General features: G+C 36.2%; 1 protein-coding gene across 3 annotated transcripts in view; it reads left to right on the forward strand.

Annotated features, from left to right (window-relative positions):
- The window catches only part of DDX10 (DEAD-box helicase 10), a 287,937-nt gene that overhangs the window by 152,977 nt on the left and 115,492 nt on the right, over nt 1-19,468 (forward strand). For all 3 annotated transcript variants that reach the window (XM_089915515.1, XM_022561609.3, XM_022561610.3), the window contains exons 14-15: nt 14,198-14,317; nt 17,159-17,320. In XM_089915515.1, the coding sequence (XP_089771641.1) occupies nt 14,198-14,317; nt 17,159-17,320 (282 nt within the window). The remainder of the gene's footprint in view (nt 1-14,197; nt 14,318-17,158; nt 17,321-19,468) is intronic.

Below are 19,468 nucleotides of genomic sequence, written 5' to 3' on the forward strand. Positions count from 1 at the left end.
GTTAGTAGACTAGATGAGTGAAGACATATTTACTAATTAATCCTGAAGGTAGCCCTATCGAAAATATATTATCGTTCCTATTTTAAAGATGAGGAAGTTGAAGATTGGGAGGTTAAAAAATCTTGAGCTAGTAAATGATAGAGCTAGGATTTGTACATAGTAATAAGTAGTTCCAAAATTTATGTGCTTAATCTTTATACTGACTTAATAATGAAGCAGGTTGTTTGGGTCAGTTTTCATCTTTTTGTTAATTTGTTAGACTTAACTGTAGAAAATGTTCACCCCTTTAACATGCTTGTGTGAATGCTGGCTGGCTGGGTCTAGGCTGGGTCACAAAATAAGTGTATATAATTAAGTCTTTGCGTAGCTCTTGTAGAGATACTCTCTTATCCCTGTACATATTTATTAAGAATGAAAAATTAACAAATTTCTTTGTTGGTGATTTTTAAAATACAACACTGTTATTAAAATAAAACAAGTTAGCTGTTAACTTCATGAATAACAGTACATGTTACCTTTCCATACTCTGTTCACTCTACTAGATTTGGGAGGCAAAATCTAATTTGACATTAGGAAGCTCTCAGTTAATCATTAGATAAATTTATATGAGTTTCCCTTAGCATGATTCTGGGAGGTAGTTTATAATAAAATAATGGACAAGGTAAGTAAGATGGAAGCTTACCATTGTTTTTGGATGAACTAGATTTTAAAAAAAAATGAGTACTATTAATGATCCAAAAGCTCCCTGGGAGACAGACATAAAATGTTTTTAGGATGTTCAGAAGACTTGGATGTCCTTCTGTAAAATGGGCTTATTAATTGCTTTAATGGTTGTAAAATTGGGACCATCAATCAAACACTCTTTAAATAATGAGATTTCTTTGGGCTCAGTTAGCTTTATTCCTTTTCCTTATTAATTTGAATCTGAATGGTAGTGAACTGATTTGTCATTCCCTCCATTATAGCATGAAGATGAGATCAAAAAGAGTAAGCTTGTTACTTTCCACTTTAAAATGACAAAAATTTAATTTTATTTATTTGTTTAGTTTATTTGGTTTTCTTTGCTGGTTCCCCCATCTTTAAATGAGGGAGTGCCCCAAGACTCTGCCTTAAACTAGTCTCCACCTAAATATATTCCCTAGGCAAACCTAGACGTTGGATTTGTCGATGAATCCAAACACATGTCCTGAACCTCTTCTGCTTCACTTAAGCTCCTTTTAACTAGGTGTTTAATATCTTTTGGATATTTAACGCCAGTCACTCAGTCACTCAGTCTAAGAACCTAGGAGTTATCCCTGAATCCTCTTTCACCTCCCACATCTACTCTTCTGGCAAGTGTTGTTACTCTTCCTTCAAAATATATCCAGACTCTACCATGTTCTTCACTTGCTACTCTGATTCAAACCATCTATGATCTTGCATGTAGACTGATAGATTAATTTTCTAATTGGTTTTCTTGTTTTTTTCTTTGTCCCCCCTTGCTTCTATACAATTTGGTATCTTCACAGCAGGGTGGGGGGGTAGATAAAAAAAGAGTAAACTAGATCATGTCCTCTTTCTTGCTCAAAACTTGTATTCATTCTGTCGTATTCAGGGTAAAATCAGACTCCTTATAGTGTCCTGCAAGGCCTTGCCTAATCAGAAATCTTCCTTTGTCTCTGATTGCCTCTCTTATCACCCTCCATCTTGCTCACTCTTTTTTTTTTGCGATACGCGGGCCGCTCACCGCTGTGGCCTCTCCGGCTGCGGAGCACAGGCTCCGGACGCGCAGGCCCAGCGGCCATGGCTCACAGGCCCAGCCGCTCCGTGGCATGTGGGATCCTCCCGGACCAGGGCACGAACCCGCGTCCCCTGCATCGGCAGGCGGACTCTAAACCACTGCGCCACCAGGGAAGCCCCATTTTGCTCACTCTTATCTGGTCACTCGGAATTTTTTTTTCTTGAAAATAATAAACTCATTTCCCTTGTGGGCCTTCAGCACTTATTGTTTCCTCTACCTGCAAAGCTTACATAGATTACTGACGGCTTCCTCTTTCACATCCTTATGATATTTGCTCAGGTGTCCACTCTTCAGAGAGGTCTTCTCTGTCTGAAATTTCTTCATTCTACTCAGTCACTTCTAGCCCCTTACTCTGCCTTTGTTTCTAGCTCCTAAAGCTCCTTGACATATTAGTGTGTGTGTGTGTCTGTGTGTGTTTGTGTGTATGTGTGTGTATCTGTGTTTTCCGACTAGAATTCAAGCTTCACTATAGCCTAAGTGCCTAGGATAGGACTTGGGATATAATAGGTACTTAGTCAGTGTTTGATGTATAAATAACTGAGCTTCCTTTATTCCTTTTAATTATATTTTATCCCTTCTAATCCCACAAGGAATTTGAAGTGGCTTAAAAAATACTTCTAAGTGTAATAAAGTAGAAAACATCAGGCATGTAAAATATAGATAGAATAGAAATGACTGGTGGGAAATTAAATATGCAGGTCATGCAAGGTTTTACCTGGTTCTTAATATGGATCAGGAATTTGGTTCTGAGGTCTTAAGTGCCAAAATGAAAAGAAGAACACTTTTTCCATATTGAGAAAACATTCTTCTACTTTAGAGAAACACAGCTTTTCCTTGCAATTCAACAACTGTCCTACAGTACATAAAGTAATACATTTTTTATGGCAACTTTCAATACCTATCTTAAGTAACTGGAGAGATGATGCCAGGGTAAGTTCAGGGAAAGCAACTCTCTAGAAACTGATAAGATACTCATACACATTCATATTTGCGCCCTCCCTCTGTGCCTTCCTCCGCCCAAAAAAAATGCATGCATGCTTCTCTGAGTAAGGTGGTGGAGCTTACTTTTAACATGATTGTCAAGGTATAGCAGCTGATTTCTGACAAAGCAGTGAATTACAACTTACTGTTCTTAAAATGGTTAGTCCATTCCAAAGCAAGTTAAAAATTATCCAGATGCTATGCCTTCAGTTAAATAGCTGATAATAGTACTATTTTGATCAAGTTACTCTGTGATAGTTTGTGGTCTTTATTAGGAAGTTTTGACATCTAGCATCTTAGATTCAGAACTAATGAAGCAAATTATTAGTGCGCTTCATAATATGCTGACTCCAGAATTCTTAATACATGAGTGGAGAATTAATTGCATTTTAATAGAGAAAATTCCCATCACTGCAGCCTGTTTACTTGATTAGATTGAAATTGAATGTATTTGAAATTAGTTTTAGGTAAATCTTTTATTAGGATCATCACTGAGTTATTAATGATTGAACCAAATCCTTCAAATTATTGTATGATTTAAATAATTCAAGTTTTTGGAGAAGAACCTGTTTAGGATATGTTATAAATAGTATTGGTCAGTGGTAGCATACTAACTTGGAAATAACCACACTGAGTTCTAAAGATTCATTTCATGTTTTAATATACTCTTTTCTTTTGAACTTACCACTTCTATTCTTATATCTCAGGCTTTATTTTGGTGTAAGGAAGAGAATATTTGGGAGATGGAAGACAGTTATGCATCCTGTCAGTATGTTTTCCCTATTTAGAGTTGATAGTTTGGTTAGGTGTCTGTTAAGGGAAAAAAGTGAATTGGCTGTATGGTGCAGTGTTTTTGCAACACATCACTAATCGTGAGAGGAATTTGTTTTCTTAGAGCTTTTCCTTTCCCTTGTTTCTTCCTTTCTTGTGATTTTGTTTTCAGATTGTCTCCTTTTATTACTGTAACTGTCCTGACTCTGCACAGCTGTCCTTTTTCTTGTCTATATTGTTCCATACATGTTGTCTCTTTTGTCCCCAGTCTTCCCTGACTCTTGTCACAGAACTCTTATTAGCTCTCTACCACCCCCCAACTTTATTTCACCTCTATCTGTAATTACTATTTTCTTTTTCCTAGATTGACATAAGAAAATTCAATTTGTCTTCGTTTTCATTACCAGAAGAAACCTCTAAAGGGTAACAGTGGAACTTTGAAAAAAGCATTTAGATTGGGATTTTGACCAATATTAATTGCTTATGTGGTTTGGAAACTACATTAATTTTTTAGTAAAAAGAGTAATTTTCCTTGCTGTTTTCTATTAATATAATTTATTCTTTTAAAAATACATAGGAAAGATAGCAATAGGTGCCCGGTGCAACACATGTTTTCTTTATTTAGTGAATTCACTATCAAAGGATTTGTTCAAGTGGAAATAGTATTTCAATCTCTGAGAGAGGTTATGGGCTCCAGCATTTGAAAAGTAGACTAAAGTTTCCTACAAACAATGTTTCTAAAGTTTTTTTAATCAGTGACATTGTAGAGTCCTGAGAAGAGCATGAGCTTCAGTGTTTGAGATTATAAAATTTGAGTTTGATGGGTCTGTGTTTAGAACCTCCCTCTTTCTCTTTAGCAGGATAATTGTTAAACTTATTTTATTGTCAGTTTCATTGCCTGTAAGATGCAGGAAATACCTCAAAAGGGAAGTTGTGAGGAGTAAATGAAATGGAAAACATCTAGCATGGTACCTGGCAGATGGCATCTCTAATTAGCTACTGTTCTATAAACTTCTCAAAGAAAAGTTTAGTGACCTTCTGATCTGCTGGTAAGTCCATCTGGATTGGCACTTGTCATGCATCAGAGCTTAGGACAAATTTCACAATATCATGGCATGGATTAAGGAATAGGCTTTATTGGGAACAGGTGACATTTTATGGGGAAAAGCCAGGATCAGCAAGAAGAAGGTATGGGTTTCCCATCCTTTTATTATTCCACACAGAGGGATGCCAGAGGTTTGACAGTCTGCTCAATATAAAGCATAGGTATTTATTCTAGTGAAGGTATCCTGTCCTGTATATTATTCTCTCTTACGTATTAGAATACGTGGTAGATCAACCTCATATGTGAATTGTCACACAGACTACTTGGGAATCAGACAGAATAGTGTGGATGCCTGCAGTCATCTAAGAAATTCATCTGTCCAGCGTGTGGAGACCTGGGGCCCATGGGAAGTTGGGTTTGCCCTGCTAAGGGAAGAAGCTCTGGCTTTGTCTAAAGCTGAGTGAGGTCACACAGCCTTTCCTGCTGGGAGAAGGGGATGAAGGAGTGATTCCAGCTCACTGACTAGGCACCCGGAGTGACTCCTGACTGCATTTACAGACAGTTCTACTTCTTGCATCATACTTTATTGTCCAGAGTTAGTGAATCCATTTTCTCAACTAATAAGTATCAAATGTGAAATATTATATATTTGTTTATTTTTATGCTATTTAAGTAAGTTGATGTCAGAATAGGTAACAGAAGAATGCATTTCAGAGTCTTTGAATGAATGTTGCTCCCCCCAAAAATTGGTCTTGATTTGACCAGTCTCAGCTCAGCTTCACAAATAATTATTAGTTTGTCCAGGCACAGTGTTAGGCACTTACTCTAGGAATTGAACAATGAGTAAAACAAAGTCCATATCCTCAGGGAGTTTGGTGTGGTGTCTAAGAGGAGTAAAATAGAAGTAGCAGAATTTCTTAAAAATAGAAGTAGAGTGTAAGAAAAACCATGAAAGGTAATCACCAGAAGACCGAGGGAAGAAAGTGAGAAAAGGTCTCAAAAGACAGCCAGTGTTGAATCTTAAATTAAACTTTCCTTTTGCAGGAGAATTTCAAGCATTTTTTTAAAAATTGAAGTATAGTTAATTTACGATGTGTTAGTTTCTGGTGTACAGCAAAGTGATTCAGTTATACATATGCGTGTGTATATAAATACTCTTTTTCATATTCTTTTCTGTTATGGTTTATTATGAGATATTGAATGTAGTTCTTTGTGCTATACAGTAGGACCTTATTGTTTATATATTTTATATATAGTAGTTTATATCTGCTAATCCCAAACTCCTAATTTATCCCCCCCTTCCGCTTTGGTAACCGTAAGATTGTTTTCTATGTCTGTGAGTCTATTTCTGTTTTATAAACAAGTTCATTTGTGTCTTTTTTTTTTTAGATTCCACATATAAGTGATACTTGTCTTTCTCTGACTTACTTCACTTAGTATGATAATCTTTAGGTTCATCTATGTTGCTGCAAATGGCATTATTTCATTCTTTTCTATGGCTGAGTCGTATTCCATTGTGTGTATATATATTTGTGTGTGTGTGTGTGTATGTATATATATACATACGTACACACACACAGTGTCTTCTTTATCTGTTCATCCGTTGATGGACATTTAGGTTGCTTCCATGTCTTGGCTATTGTAAGTAGTGCTGCAATGAACATTGCAGTGCATATATCTTTTCAATTTATGTTATTCTCCGGATATATGCCCAGGAGTGAGATTGCTGGATCATATGGTAACTCTATTTTAGTTTTTTAAGAGCCTTCATACTATGCTCCATAGTGGCTGCACCAATTTACATTCCCACCAACGGTGTAGGAGGGTTCCCACTTTTCCACACCCTCTCCATCATTTATTATTTGTAGACTTTTTGATGATGCCCATTCTGACCAGCGTAAGGTTGAATGTCTCATTGTAGTTTTGATTTGCATTTCTCTAATAATTAGCAGTGTTGAGCATCTCTTCATGTACCTTTTGGCCATCTGTATGTTTTCTTTGGAGAAATGTCTATTTAGGTCTTATGTCCATTTTTCTGATTGGGTTTTTTGTGTTTTTGTTATTGAGTTGTATGAACTGTTTGTGTATTTTGGAAATTAAGCCCTTGTCAGTTGCATCGTTTGCACATACTTTCTGCCAGTCTGTAGGTTGTCTTTTCATTTTGTTTATGGTTTCCTTTGCTGTGCATCAAGCATATTGATAGCTCCTACATTTTCTAGTTTGTGGATGGGACAGTAGGAAAAAGAGTGATTTAAAAAAAAAGTGTTGCTTGGCTGTGTAGCATAAGGAGTTTGGAGCTTAGCAAAAATTTCATTTTACTTCTTTGGGAAGTATGGTTTACAGTGGTTTTTAGTAAGTGGTAGTCCAGAATATTACATTTTAGTGTTACAGATTTACTAATGAAATAACAGGGACTCATTGCAAGGTAGGAGAAAAATAAACAAATGAGCAAGAATCTGTCAACACCTTGCAGTCGCTGTCAAACTTTTAAAAATGTTTAAGTCCAAAAGAGGGCAGATGGAAATTATATTAATCACTGCATGCTCAGCATGCAACTTACCGGAAAAAAAAAAGCACGTTGAGAGGCAGAATACTTTTTTCGTTTGAGAGATTTTAGAAAAAATAGAGATCAGATTTAGTCATATATCTGGTCCTGCCATTAGGAAAAAAAAAAAAAAAGAGCTTCCTTGGTGGCGCAGTGGTTGGGAGTCCGCCTGCCGATGCAGGGGACACGGGTTCGTGCCCCGGCCCGGGAGGATCCCACGTGCCGCGGAGCCGCTGGGCCCGTGAGCCATGGCCGCTGAGCCTGCGCGTCCGGAGCCTGTGCTCCGCGGCGGGAGAGGCCACAGCAGTGAGGGGCCCGCGTACTGGAAAGAAAAAAAAAAAAAAGAAAAGGAAAACACTTTTAAAATGCATTCCTTGAGAAATTCTTTGCGTTTTAAAGAAAATTGTTTGTTGTTGACCAGCTTTTGATTTCTGTTTTATGGAGTTTCTGAGTATTGTTTAGGAAAACTATGATTCTCAGAGGAAAGTGTGGTCTCTGAGATGTTTCTAAGATATTTTATTAGTTATATGTGGTATTAAGGTAAGATCACAAACTAGGTTTTGGGGTTTTTTTTTTGGCGATCAATATAGGTTTTATTTTTTGTTGTTTTTAAGTATAATTGATTTACAATATTATATTAGTGTCAGGTGTACAACATAGTGATTCAGTATTTTTATATATCACGAAGTGGTCACCACAGTAAGTCTGGTTACCATCTGTCAAAATTAAAAAAAAAAAAGTTATTACAGTATTATTGGCTATATTCCCTATGCTGTACATTACATCCTGCGACTTATGTATGTTATAGCTGGAAGTTCTTACCTCTTAATCCCCTTTATTTTGCCCACCCCTCTACCCCAGGATTTAGAGTTCCAGCCCTAACCTTGCTGGTATTGTTATGTGATCTTGAAAACCTCTTAACTTCTACATATACAGGTGCATGCAGTGTTATTTTTCTAGGTGATTTTGGCCTTTTCATCCTTCCAGGTTCTGTATTTAATAATGCCAATATTTTAAAATCACCATTATATGGCTTTGCATAACACTATTTTATAAATGGTGTATTTTTAAGAATATCCAATTTTAAATGACTGGACATAATCCAAGCGCATTTTGTTGACGTGTACATGTAGGCTGGCCTTTGACCTTTCATTTGGTACTTTTTGCTTAGCTAACTTTTGTGTACAACAGAAGGCAGAGCTTGGAAACTTGATGTATGTGTAGTTGTGAACATGGCTTGGACTGGACGTGGTAGTGATGTTTATTATTTCTCTCTCAGTTAAGATATATCCCATTCATGTCTTGTGATTTACTAGTGTTAACCAATTTAGAAAAATGGCAGACACTGGAACCGTGGAAGGTGGTAGAGAAGTAGACAGCTTAGTTGCTTTCCCCAAGAGAGTATACCTTAGTGTCATATTGTTTCTAGTAGTTTTATAAATGCTGCCCCAAGTCATTTAACTTAGTTTATTACCACCAGTAGCAGTGATTACCTTGTCTTGGGAGTTTGGGAGGTTGGCATCAGCATCTCTTAAATGTCTTAAAGTGACCTGTCAAAATTGGCTTAACTAACTAGGTACCAAGGCCAGTTTGAGTTTAGTATATATATTTTTTAAAAAAGGAATCACAAATATTTCATAATAAATATTTTGTCATTGCTGCTTAATATATTGTAGTGCTCAGTAACCATTCTCATTACTTTATACATTGAAATTGCAGTTCACAGACTACAGTGAAATTAGTAGTGCATGGCCTTATTGACCATACAGAATAGAGAAGGAGAAAGATTAACATTTACTTATGGTTTGCTTCTTAATATAAGATGGACTTAATTGTATATTAAGCTCCTTAATATACAAGGACTGATCTAACCTTAAAATAAGTGAGGAACTTTGTTGGGCTGTGTAGGCTCTCATCTATATGATTTTGTGTTTAGAATAAACACACATTATTCATAAAATTTAAAAATTTGGAATGATTTGTAGAATGGATCATTTAGGCAATCTTTTAGATATAATTTATGAAGTGTCAATATCAAGTAATGAGACAAGTATCTCAGACAAATAAATTCTATAACAGCTATGATTCTCATCAGAAAGGAGGTAGGGTTGGGGTCTTGTAATTTGAATAGAATATTCTTAGCAATGATCTTTTGGTTAAGATGCCAAAAGCATAGGCAACAAAAGCTGAAATAAGCAAAGGGACTGCATCAAACTAAAAAGCTTTACACAGCAAAGGAAACAAGTTAAAAAGGCAATCTATAGAATGGGAGAAAATATTTACAGATGATGTATCTGATAAAGGGTTAATATCTTAGATATATAAGGAACTCATACAACTTAAAAACAAAAAACCAAATAATCATATTTTTAAATGGGCAAACAACCTGAATAGACTTTTTTCCAAAGAAGATATACAAATAGGCAATAAGTACATGAAAATGTGCTCAACATCACTCATCATCAGAGAAGTTTAGATAGCTTTAAAATAGATTGTCAAATAAGTACATCCTTATTTTATACTGTAAAATTAGTGAATCATTGTAGTTCAGCAAATATAGAATGATTAAGGATTAAGTTTACATGGCAGGCAGTTTTGCTTTTTTTTAGAAAAAAGTAATAAACAAGTTCTAGTAGGGTTTGGTTATTTAGGCAGCAGAAATATCTCAAGTTAAGTACACTTGGACTTTGGGGCAACAGTGTTTATAAATGTTACAAAAGGCCCTTATCTTTAGCATGAGGGCATAATAGGTATCCTCTAAGGTTCCTACCAGGATTGATAGTTCTTTATTTTGTTGGTTTTCTTCACTTTTAGATACAGTTTCTATTATAAACTAATAATTATTCAGTGACACACATGGAGCTACTTTAGGGAAAGATAAAAATCTGATTTCTTTGGAGTGTCTTTCCCTTTAATTTTAACTTTCATCTCCTTATGGTTTTGTTTTTCATCGTTTTGCAATAATACTTTTATGCTCTATGATATCTAGTAATGTTTATACTAAGGTAGGTTTTTTTCATTGATTGTATTTTGAATCTTCTTGTAGCCAATATTAACTAATATGGCCCTTTTGATAGGAACTGTTATTGTGTTTGTAACTGTTTTCATTGTTCTTTTATCTTCCAAGTTATTCATGGCAACCTGCTACAGCTATCACTATCGAGAATGACTTGATGCTTTATCAGCTTTGTATTTTATGACATTTTTCCTCTTGGCATTTTATTTTATTTTGTTTTATTTATTTATTTTTTTTGCGGTACGCAGACCTCTCACTGTTGTGGCCTCTCCCGTTGCGGAGCACAGGCTCCGGATGCGCAGGCTCAGCGGCCATGGCTCATGGGCCCAGCCGGTCCGCGGTATGTAGGATCCTCTCGGACCGGGGCATGAACCCGTGTTCCCTGCATCGGCAGGCGGACTGTCAACCACTGCGCCACCAGGGAAGCCCTTGGCATTTTATTTTAAAGTATAGCATACATGTTGTGGAAGAAGTGCAAATAGAAATGAAAATTGCATTTTGATGTTTTATGTCTTGTCAGGAAATCTTTCATTATACCTTCTGACTGCTGCAAATTTCATTCTTATACCAATAATATAAAGGCTTATAGTCAAAATATAACTCTTGCCTAGCAATAGGTATAATTTATATTTTTTTGTGACAATGTATGGAAATGTAAAATATTAATGAGTACTTTCCCCCTTGTTCAAGAGCCAGTGTTGACACTTTTAAGAAAGTAAAACCTGCATTTTAAGGAGTTAAATTCATTTTTAAAAAGTCTTTTAGTTGGAAAAATATTAAGTATGGCACAAACCTAGAAAACCCAGAAAATTTTATTATTTAAAAAAATTAATTTTATAAAAATTAAAAATATATGCTTGACGAAAGCCAAAAACAAAGCAAAACAAAAGAATATTACCCTATATGGCAGAAGTATAAACATAAATGATGAAGTGGGAGAAAATATTGAAGCATCTTTAACCAATGAAGAAATTTCACAAATTAATAAATGAAATTCCAGGAATTCATTAAAAATGCTGGCAAAGAATATATACAGTGCACTGAAAAATAAATGCCTTTGCAGAGATGTTCTGCTATGTTTAAAATACAAATGCAAATTAAAACTTCCCTGAGATACTATTTTTTCACCTAGTTGACTGGTAAACATAAAGCCTAATATTATATTGGGTTGGCCAAAAAGTAAGTTTGGGTTTTTCCCTAAGATCTTACAGAACTTTTTGGCCAAACCAATACTTTGTTTGAATAGATAAGGAGAAGCAGTTACTCTCAGATTTTTGATTGGGTTATAAATTTGTATAACTTCTCTGGAAATATCTTTCAAAATTTAAATACACATACTCTTTGACCAAGTGCTTTAAGTTTTAGAAATGTATCCTAGATAGATAAATACACATGTGTATGAAGGTGTAAATACAAGACTGTTCATTGCAGGGAGGGCTCTTTTAGTGACTTGTTGCTCTTCATGTGTACCTGAATGTGGGTAGAATGTCTCTGGAAGGGTACAGAAAAAGTAGCAGTGCTTGCTTCTTGGGGCATAAACTGAGATAGCCGAAGAGGACATAAATGCAGCTTTTTTTTTAGAATAATTCTTTATTTTTATTTATTTATTTTTGGCTGTGTTGGGTCTTCGTTTCTGTGCGAGGGCTTTCTCTAGTTGCGGCAAGCGGGGGCCACTCTTCATCGCGGTGCACGGGCCTCTCACTATTGCAGCTTCTCTTGTTGTGGAGCACAGGCTCCAGATGCGCAGGCTCAGTAGTTGTGGCTCACGGGCCTAGCTGCTCCGCGGCATGTGGGATCTTCCCAGACCAGGGCTCGAACCTGTGTCCCCTGCATTGGTAGGCAGATTCTCAACCACTGCGCCACCAGGGAAGCCCATAAATGCAGCTTTTGCACTGAATATCCTTTACAGAATAAATAAGCGTGTGTTACCTGCTAAAATTAATATTCAAAAGAATGACATTGAACTAAAACTTTTTTATAAGCCATATGTGAAATACGCCATCAGTGGACACACAGAAACTATTTGTTCATCACCAGTGTGTCAGTAATGCAGCAGTGTTTGGGCTTTTGCTACTCCATTCAAACATCTGTCCCTCAAAAGGAAGTTTTCTTTGACTTCCTCTCCTCACCCTAGACTAGCTAGGGCAGGCACCCTATTAAAGATTTATTCATCCTCTGTATTTTGTCTGAGCACTTACTACATCTGTGATTAAATAGTTAATGTTTAATGTTTTTTCCCCCCATTGTTAGAGTTAGGTTCATTGAGGGTCTTTCACTGCTGGGGCAGTATGTACTATGATATCTTGTGTTTTGGTAACAGTGCATATTTGAATGAGTGAGGATTAATTCTAGAGTATCAGAGCAAAGCCACAGCCTATTAGGAAATTACAATAAACATGTCTTCTCACCCATGTTGACATTTATGTTCCTTCTTTCAGTGGCTTCCCTAAAACAAGCAAACAATTTAACCTTTTTTTTGTGAGGAGGAGGGGGAGATCACAAAGCCCTTTTAGAAACCATGATAATCATAAAACTGCGGTGATGCAAATACCCCCAAATTTTGTTACATAATTTCTGTAGTATCATGGATTTCCCTAAAGCTCTTGATGTAGACCCACATCACTCCAAGGTTTCACTCTGCAGGATTGATTCTTCTGACTGACTATTACTTTATTCTGACAGTTTTTGGTCTCTTTGCTATTTTGACTGTTTCTCTTGTTCCTAGGACTGGGCTTTTGTATTTTATAACAGTAAATTTCAAACGTACAGAAAAGTTGAAAAACTGTACTTTGGATACCAAAATATCCATCACTCATATTCTATAATTAATTTTTTGTCATATTTCCTTTCTCATGTAATTTCCCATCAGTCCATTCATTATCCTTTTTTTATTTAATGCATTTCTGAGTAAGTTGTTAACATCATTACACTTTCTTCCATATACTTCAGCTTGCCTGGCATTAACTTAAAGTTCAGTATTGTTTACAGGATTCTTCTTTGAGGTAGAAATTTATATACGATGAAATGCACCAATTTTAAGTGTAACATTTGATGAATTTTGACAAGTGTATACACCTGTGTAACTCAAACTCCTATCGAGATGCAGACCATTATCATCACCCCCAGAAAGTTTGCTCCTGTTGCTCCTCAGTATTTTTTGTGCTTTATTTAAGTGATAACTTACTCCTGTTTAATTATTTTTACATCATGATGATTCTCTCAGATTTGCACTGTTTGATCAGCATTTTCTCTATCATAAGCTGAGGGTTGGTGACAGAGTATCAGCTAACCCAGGATCCTTAAGAATCAGCCTAGCCATAAAACCAAGAAGATCTAGTAGGAGTCAGTAACACAGTCTCCAACCTGGTGGTTGTGTTGGTGGTGTTTGCAGGGTAAAAGAGGTATAGGAGGAATGACTGGGTGGAAGGAAGTCTTATTAGTGCCCTGTGTTCACAAGGTATACTACAGGGAGAAACTTATTTTGGTTGACAAACTTCCTGTTCAAGAACTCTTACTCCATCTCAGCTTTGAACACAGCTTAGTTATCATAGGATGTTTTCCAGTATTCATATAGTGAATTACTGTAATGGGAGGAAGATTGTTGAGTCACAAACAGTGTATTGGAGTCATTTTGCTTTCCAGGGAAACATTTTCCTAGTCTAAAATTTTAAGTGTGTACTTGGAAGTTAGAGCTATTTTTAAAATGTGCTGTTTTTAGCTGGACGATAGCTTGCTTTATCTTATATGTCCATTTATCACATTATTATGTAGTTTCTGATGCTTTAACATTATCGGGATAGCACAGTTTTAGTAACAGAAGAAATTTAAGGTTATTTACGTCTCACATTCACATTCAAACTTAAACCCCTTTAGCATTGGGGGGGGTCATTAGTTAATAAGTCTAATAATTTTATTTCTGGACAGCAGTTTTGGTGCTTCTCATTACCCAAGGAGCAATAAACACACTCAGTTTTGGAAAGTGTATTGCCAGTGTTAAATTGTTAATATAAAACAGCCATTTACCTAATCATCTGTGTTTTTTTGTATATTCTCACACAGAAGAAAGAACCTTCTAAATGCAGTGTGGAGAAAAAAGTGACCAAGGTTGCAGAAGCAAAAAAAGTAATGAAGAGAAATTTTAAAGTAAATAAGAAAATAACATTTACTGATGAAGGAGAGGTAAGATTCTGTAAATGTTTCATTTCTGAGGTACATTCCATTCCAAGTATTAGAAAGAGTTTGACTCTCCTGCTGACTTGCCATTCTTTAATAAGAAAAATAATGTTTCTCTGAAGCACTCGGGCAATTCCTTTCATTGTTACTGTAGGTAATTGGTCAGCTCTGCATCTGTAGGCAAGAATGACTTTCTTACAGTAAGCTGGGATACTTTCTGGTAATAACAACAGAGTTGGTTTTGGACTTTCCAAATCCTGTTTTTATAGATAAGACTTTCATGTCATGGGGTCCAACTGTGAACATGCTCTATGGGAACATGCTCAAGGATAATAATACAAGTACTGGCCACAGCTTCTTTTGCTTGACTCTGGAAAGCCTCTTCTCTGTGGTTCCTCAATTTTAGATGCCATATTGGCATGTTTTTTACTTACTGGCCTGCTGTGGGAAGGAATTCCCTGCTTTAAAATAACCTCGGACATATAGGTGCCTGGTTTTCATTTCACCATTATCTGGTCTTAGTGTAAATACATCCCAATAGAGTAGGAAAGGGGTTACCACTCACAGATTGCTCATGAAAGATCACTCTATTAGATAATAATATCTTCATTTTTTAAAGAGGAAATATATCTAGAATGTCAAGTGACTCACCTAAGGAGTGATGGCTAGAGTCAGTGGTTATGGCAGGATCTTCTGAATATTGTCTCTGTTTCACTCTCACCCACCTACGGGTTTCCCTGTTCATTCTGATATAGCACTCAACACCCCATGCCCACCATGATCTCATTTCCCTTGCCCTATGTTTAGTTTTTCTTCCTAGCACTGATTATGAGACTTTACATTCTGTATTTATTTGGTGGTTGTCCATTTCTTCCATTCCAGTGGGATGAGGGAAGGTATTTCTATTTCACTGGGTTGAGAAAAGCTACATGAGGGAAGGTATTTGTTGGCTATGTTTACTACTCTGTCCTCTGCACTTAGAATAGTGCCTAACAAATAGTAAACCCTCAGAAAAAGTCTGTTCTAATACCCCAGTAAAATAACAGAGCTTTTTATACTGACTATAATGTATCACATCAGATGTTTCATCATTATTAATAAAAATGCTTCCTGCACAGTCTATATTCAGTGGAGTGTGTTTCCTTTTAATTCTGAAGTTAACAAAGATTTGCATGTTACTTCAGGGAAGAGGGCTTTGTTTTAGTAGCCCAAATTTGCACTAGTAATACGGAGTAAAATGGTGTATAAACCATACGAAAACTAACAAAATAGAATGTAATTCAGCGTGTTGAAGTTGCAGAGGAAGCCTATATAGTTGGAAAATATGAATCTTTGTGAAATTACTGAGAAGAGTTCAGTCAGCACCTGAGAAACAGGCTAGACCAGAAAATAGTTAGTTGTAGTATTACATCGATGCTCACTGTAAAAGATTAGTGCTGTTAGCATAATGAGGTTCCTTACTGTGCTACTAAATTTAACTGTACATATTATACCCATTAGCTTCAAGTTGAGTGTAAATCCTTAACTGTAAAATGTTTCAGTGTAAACTTATTGCTGATAGGAGCTCTGTGTGGCTGGGAGCCGCTGCACTGAAACTTCTGATCTAAAACTCTGAAAGAAATGCTACCATTTGTTCAACCCACAGAGGGATGAATGTTTTTCACTCTGCTAGAAAAAGGAGTGAAGAGTCAGAGCAGTGGATGGTGTTCTTACTGTCACAGCTCATCCCTTTCACTGCTTCCTCAGTGCCAGTGACTGCTAGCATGGCTACTCATGCATTTGTGACCCTTGTTCATTGCTTCAAGGTGCAACTCTGTCGGAATCTCATCTTGAAGAATGTGGTGGTGACAGGAGTGAGAGGAGGCACTAATACCTGTGATGTGTGTGCCTGCGACTTCCATTTGCCTGCCGTTTAATTAGCAGTCTTTCAGAAACTGTGGCAGCTGCTTAAGTCCTCCTGGCAACCAGTTATTAGGCAAAATAAGAAAATTGTTTTTGTCGAAACTGTCTAGAATTTTACTGTGTTAGGCCGGGAAGATTATTAAGTCAAACAGCCCTTATTTTTCAGGTAATGACACAGATGTCCAGAGATTAAGTAATTCATTCAGGATTATGCACTGGGCTAGTGAAAAAGCCAGGACATTCAGACAGGTCTCCTGACTCCCGGATCAGTGCTCTGACTTCTTTGTCACCTTGTTCCTAACATAAAAAGTTTGTGTAAAATTATGTAGATCTGAGCAGGCTTGTGAAACCCAAACTAACTTTCTCCTTTACACTTATTTCAGTTTGTATGTGCGGTATCAGCTGATATGTGATTCCTCAATCAATTTTGAGCATCTCATGTGTGCCAGATAATGTGTTGGGTTCTGAGGACACATGAATAAGGCATATGGCTGCCCTCAAGGAGATTAGTGATTAATTTACAGGAAAGTAAAACAACCCAGTGTGGTGAGAGAGGTGTTACAGGAGGTATACCAAGGTGCCATGGCAGTGGCGGGGATGCACTGTGGCCAGCCTGGCCACCGCCCTGTGTGGGTCATTTGGAGCTGAGTTGGTGGAGTATAGCATACTAAGAACACTGAAATGATGTTGAAGCAACTACCTTGTCCTCCAAATTATTTAATGAAAATTTCCTTTAATCCTGCTCTCATGAGTTACGGAAGCATTACTTTATCCTGACTGGGAAAGTCTTTTCCGTGACTTGCTAACTTTTATTATAAAGCTTGTTAGAAAGTTTAAGAAATGTAGGTTGTAAAGCAGAAAGTATGAATCATTATACAAAGGAAAGTGGTGTTCTGTTACTATTCCTTGTCTCCTACCCCATACTCACCTTTTTCCTCTCTGCAGTTGGTTCAGCAGTGGCCACAAGTGCAGAAGTCTGTCTCCAAGGATACTGAGGAAGAGGACGATGCTGGTGGTATCAACTTAGATAAAGCAAAGGAAAGGCTTCAAGAAGAGGACAAATTTGACAAAGAAGAATATAGGAAGAAAATTAAGGCAAAGCATCGGGTAAGCTTTCCATCTTGAATTAATACTGAGTGAAATTTAATATGTCCTAAATATATGTACATGTTCATTAGATATTCTTTAGTAACTAAGTTACTTTATTGTTTTCTTTAACCTTATTTTTCTGTAGCTATTTTGTTGTTTTCTCTAGTCCTTCTTTTCCCTTCTGCTCGTGGAGTCTTTGTATATTAACTAGTTTCTGAGAATGTCACCTAAATCTGCTTTTGGTTGAGGTGACCCAAATTATAGTGATTTTTTTTTCAAATAAAGTTTTAATTTGGAGATAATTGTAGTTGCACATATAGTAGTTAGAAGTAATAGAGACAGATCCTGTGTGCTCCATTTCTATAACTTTGTCATTTCAGGAATGTTATATAAATGAAACTGTGTAGTATGTAGCCTTTTAAGATTGGTTTTTTTCACTCAACACCCCATTCTTTCTGTTACTGAGTAGTGTTCCGTGGTGTGGATGAAGCACAGTTTGTTTCACGTTTCACCCATTTGAGCAACATTAGTGTTGTTTCCAGTTTCAACTTAATAGTTAAATTTCTTTCCATAAGCAATTACTTGGTAATAAATATTAGATTAAATTTACTACATTAAGAAAAAAAATAAGGAAACCTTGTGAGAGGGAGTGCTTCTACTTAGGCATATGCCCTTTAAGGCATTGGCCTTAAACTTGGCAGTTTTCAGTTATCATTGAAACAGAAAGGGTTACTCCATTCTGGTCACTCATGATATTACTGTCCTTTCACACTACATAAAAGTGGACGTTTCACTAGATAAATGAATCAGTTAATGAACTAAAACAGATTTACATTTTTTAAGAAGTTTCTGCAGCATGCCCTTGAGACAATGAATGATCTCAGGGTAACACAGTATCATATGCAAGAATCACTGCTATAATGTTGGGCTGGCCAAAAAGTTCGTTCCAGTTTTTCCATAAGATGTTACAGAAGGACCAGAACAAACTTTTTGGCCATCCCAATATTAGGTTCTGTACCAAAAAAATTTTAAGCCTTTGGATGTGAACATTATTAACCGTATCCTGAGGAGGGTTCTCATAGTTTTTGACTCCTGTTTGACCTTGTTACTATTTAATAACCCAGTAAACTTTTTTTTTAATAGAGCAGCAATTCTCATTTCTTTAAGATATGATACAGCTTCCCAGTAGCATTTAATAAATAAGAAAACGTAGATATTGAAGATAACTTTCAAGGATGGAAACGAATGGTGGGAAAAATGTTCCAGAAATATGGAGAACAAATGACCGTGAAATATACTGGTTACAGTTTTGGGATATTTATGTTATTGAGAGAACTAAACATTTCCTGTATTGCTGCTTTTAGTACAGTACTTTAAATGGAAATTTGGTGTTAATAATTTGTTACTAAAATTATTTTTAAGTGTCAGCAGCTTGCCATGTTTCTGCTTATAGTCTTCTTAGAGTATGTATCCAACATAAGAACATTTTACCTTTAAATTGTAGCCAGCAGTAAAAGAAATACAGAAAATTTACATAAAATAAAGCCCCCCATCCCCCCCCAACCTGCTTCCCCTTTCTTATCTTCCCTTTCACCCCTTTTCCCAATGTGTGGAAGTTACTACTGTATCCAGGTTGTAGAATATTGTTTCTGAAAAATTTAGGAACTTAATTTCAAATTGACTGTTGTATATTTGTTACACAGTGTTTGTGTGCTAGGCTCTGCCTTAGGCAGTGAAGATGGAATATTTAAAATACATGGGTTCCTCTATCCTCAGGAAGATTATTATAGTTAAATCATAGTTAACTATGGACATCCTGTCACTGCACAGAAGCTTTTTGTGCCCCAATTTTTTTACATTAAAATTTTTGAAATGAATAATATCTTTACATTTTTCCAAAATCAAGAGGGATAAAAAAGTTAACATTCAGAAGTCTTGCTTCTGCCCATACCTGTCATTTTTATTCATCCCTCCACCCCAGAGGTAACTTTTTATTAATTATTAATGTATCCTTATAGTTTCTTTATGCAAAGACTAGTAAATAGAAATACATATTCTTGCTTTCTCCTTTTGTCACATGAAAGGTAGTATACTGTAGATTGTTCTATACTATTTCATTTTCACTTATTTTTGAGATTTTATGTAAATCATTTTCTTTGTACCATT

This window comes from Delphinapterus leucas, chromosome 7 (assembly GCF_059928025.1).
Source record: "Delphinapterus leucas isolate spDelLeu-1000000601 "Yukka" chromosome 7, BTC_Dleu_Yukka2, whole genome shotgun sequence".
Classification (NCBI taxonomy): Eukaryota; Metazoa; Chordata; class Mammalia; order Artiodactyla; family Monodontidae; genus Delphinapterus; species Delphinapterus leucas.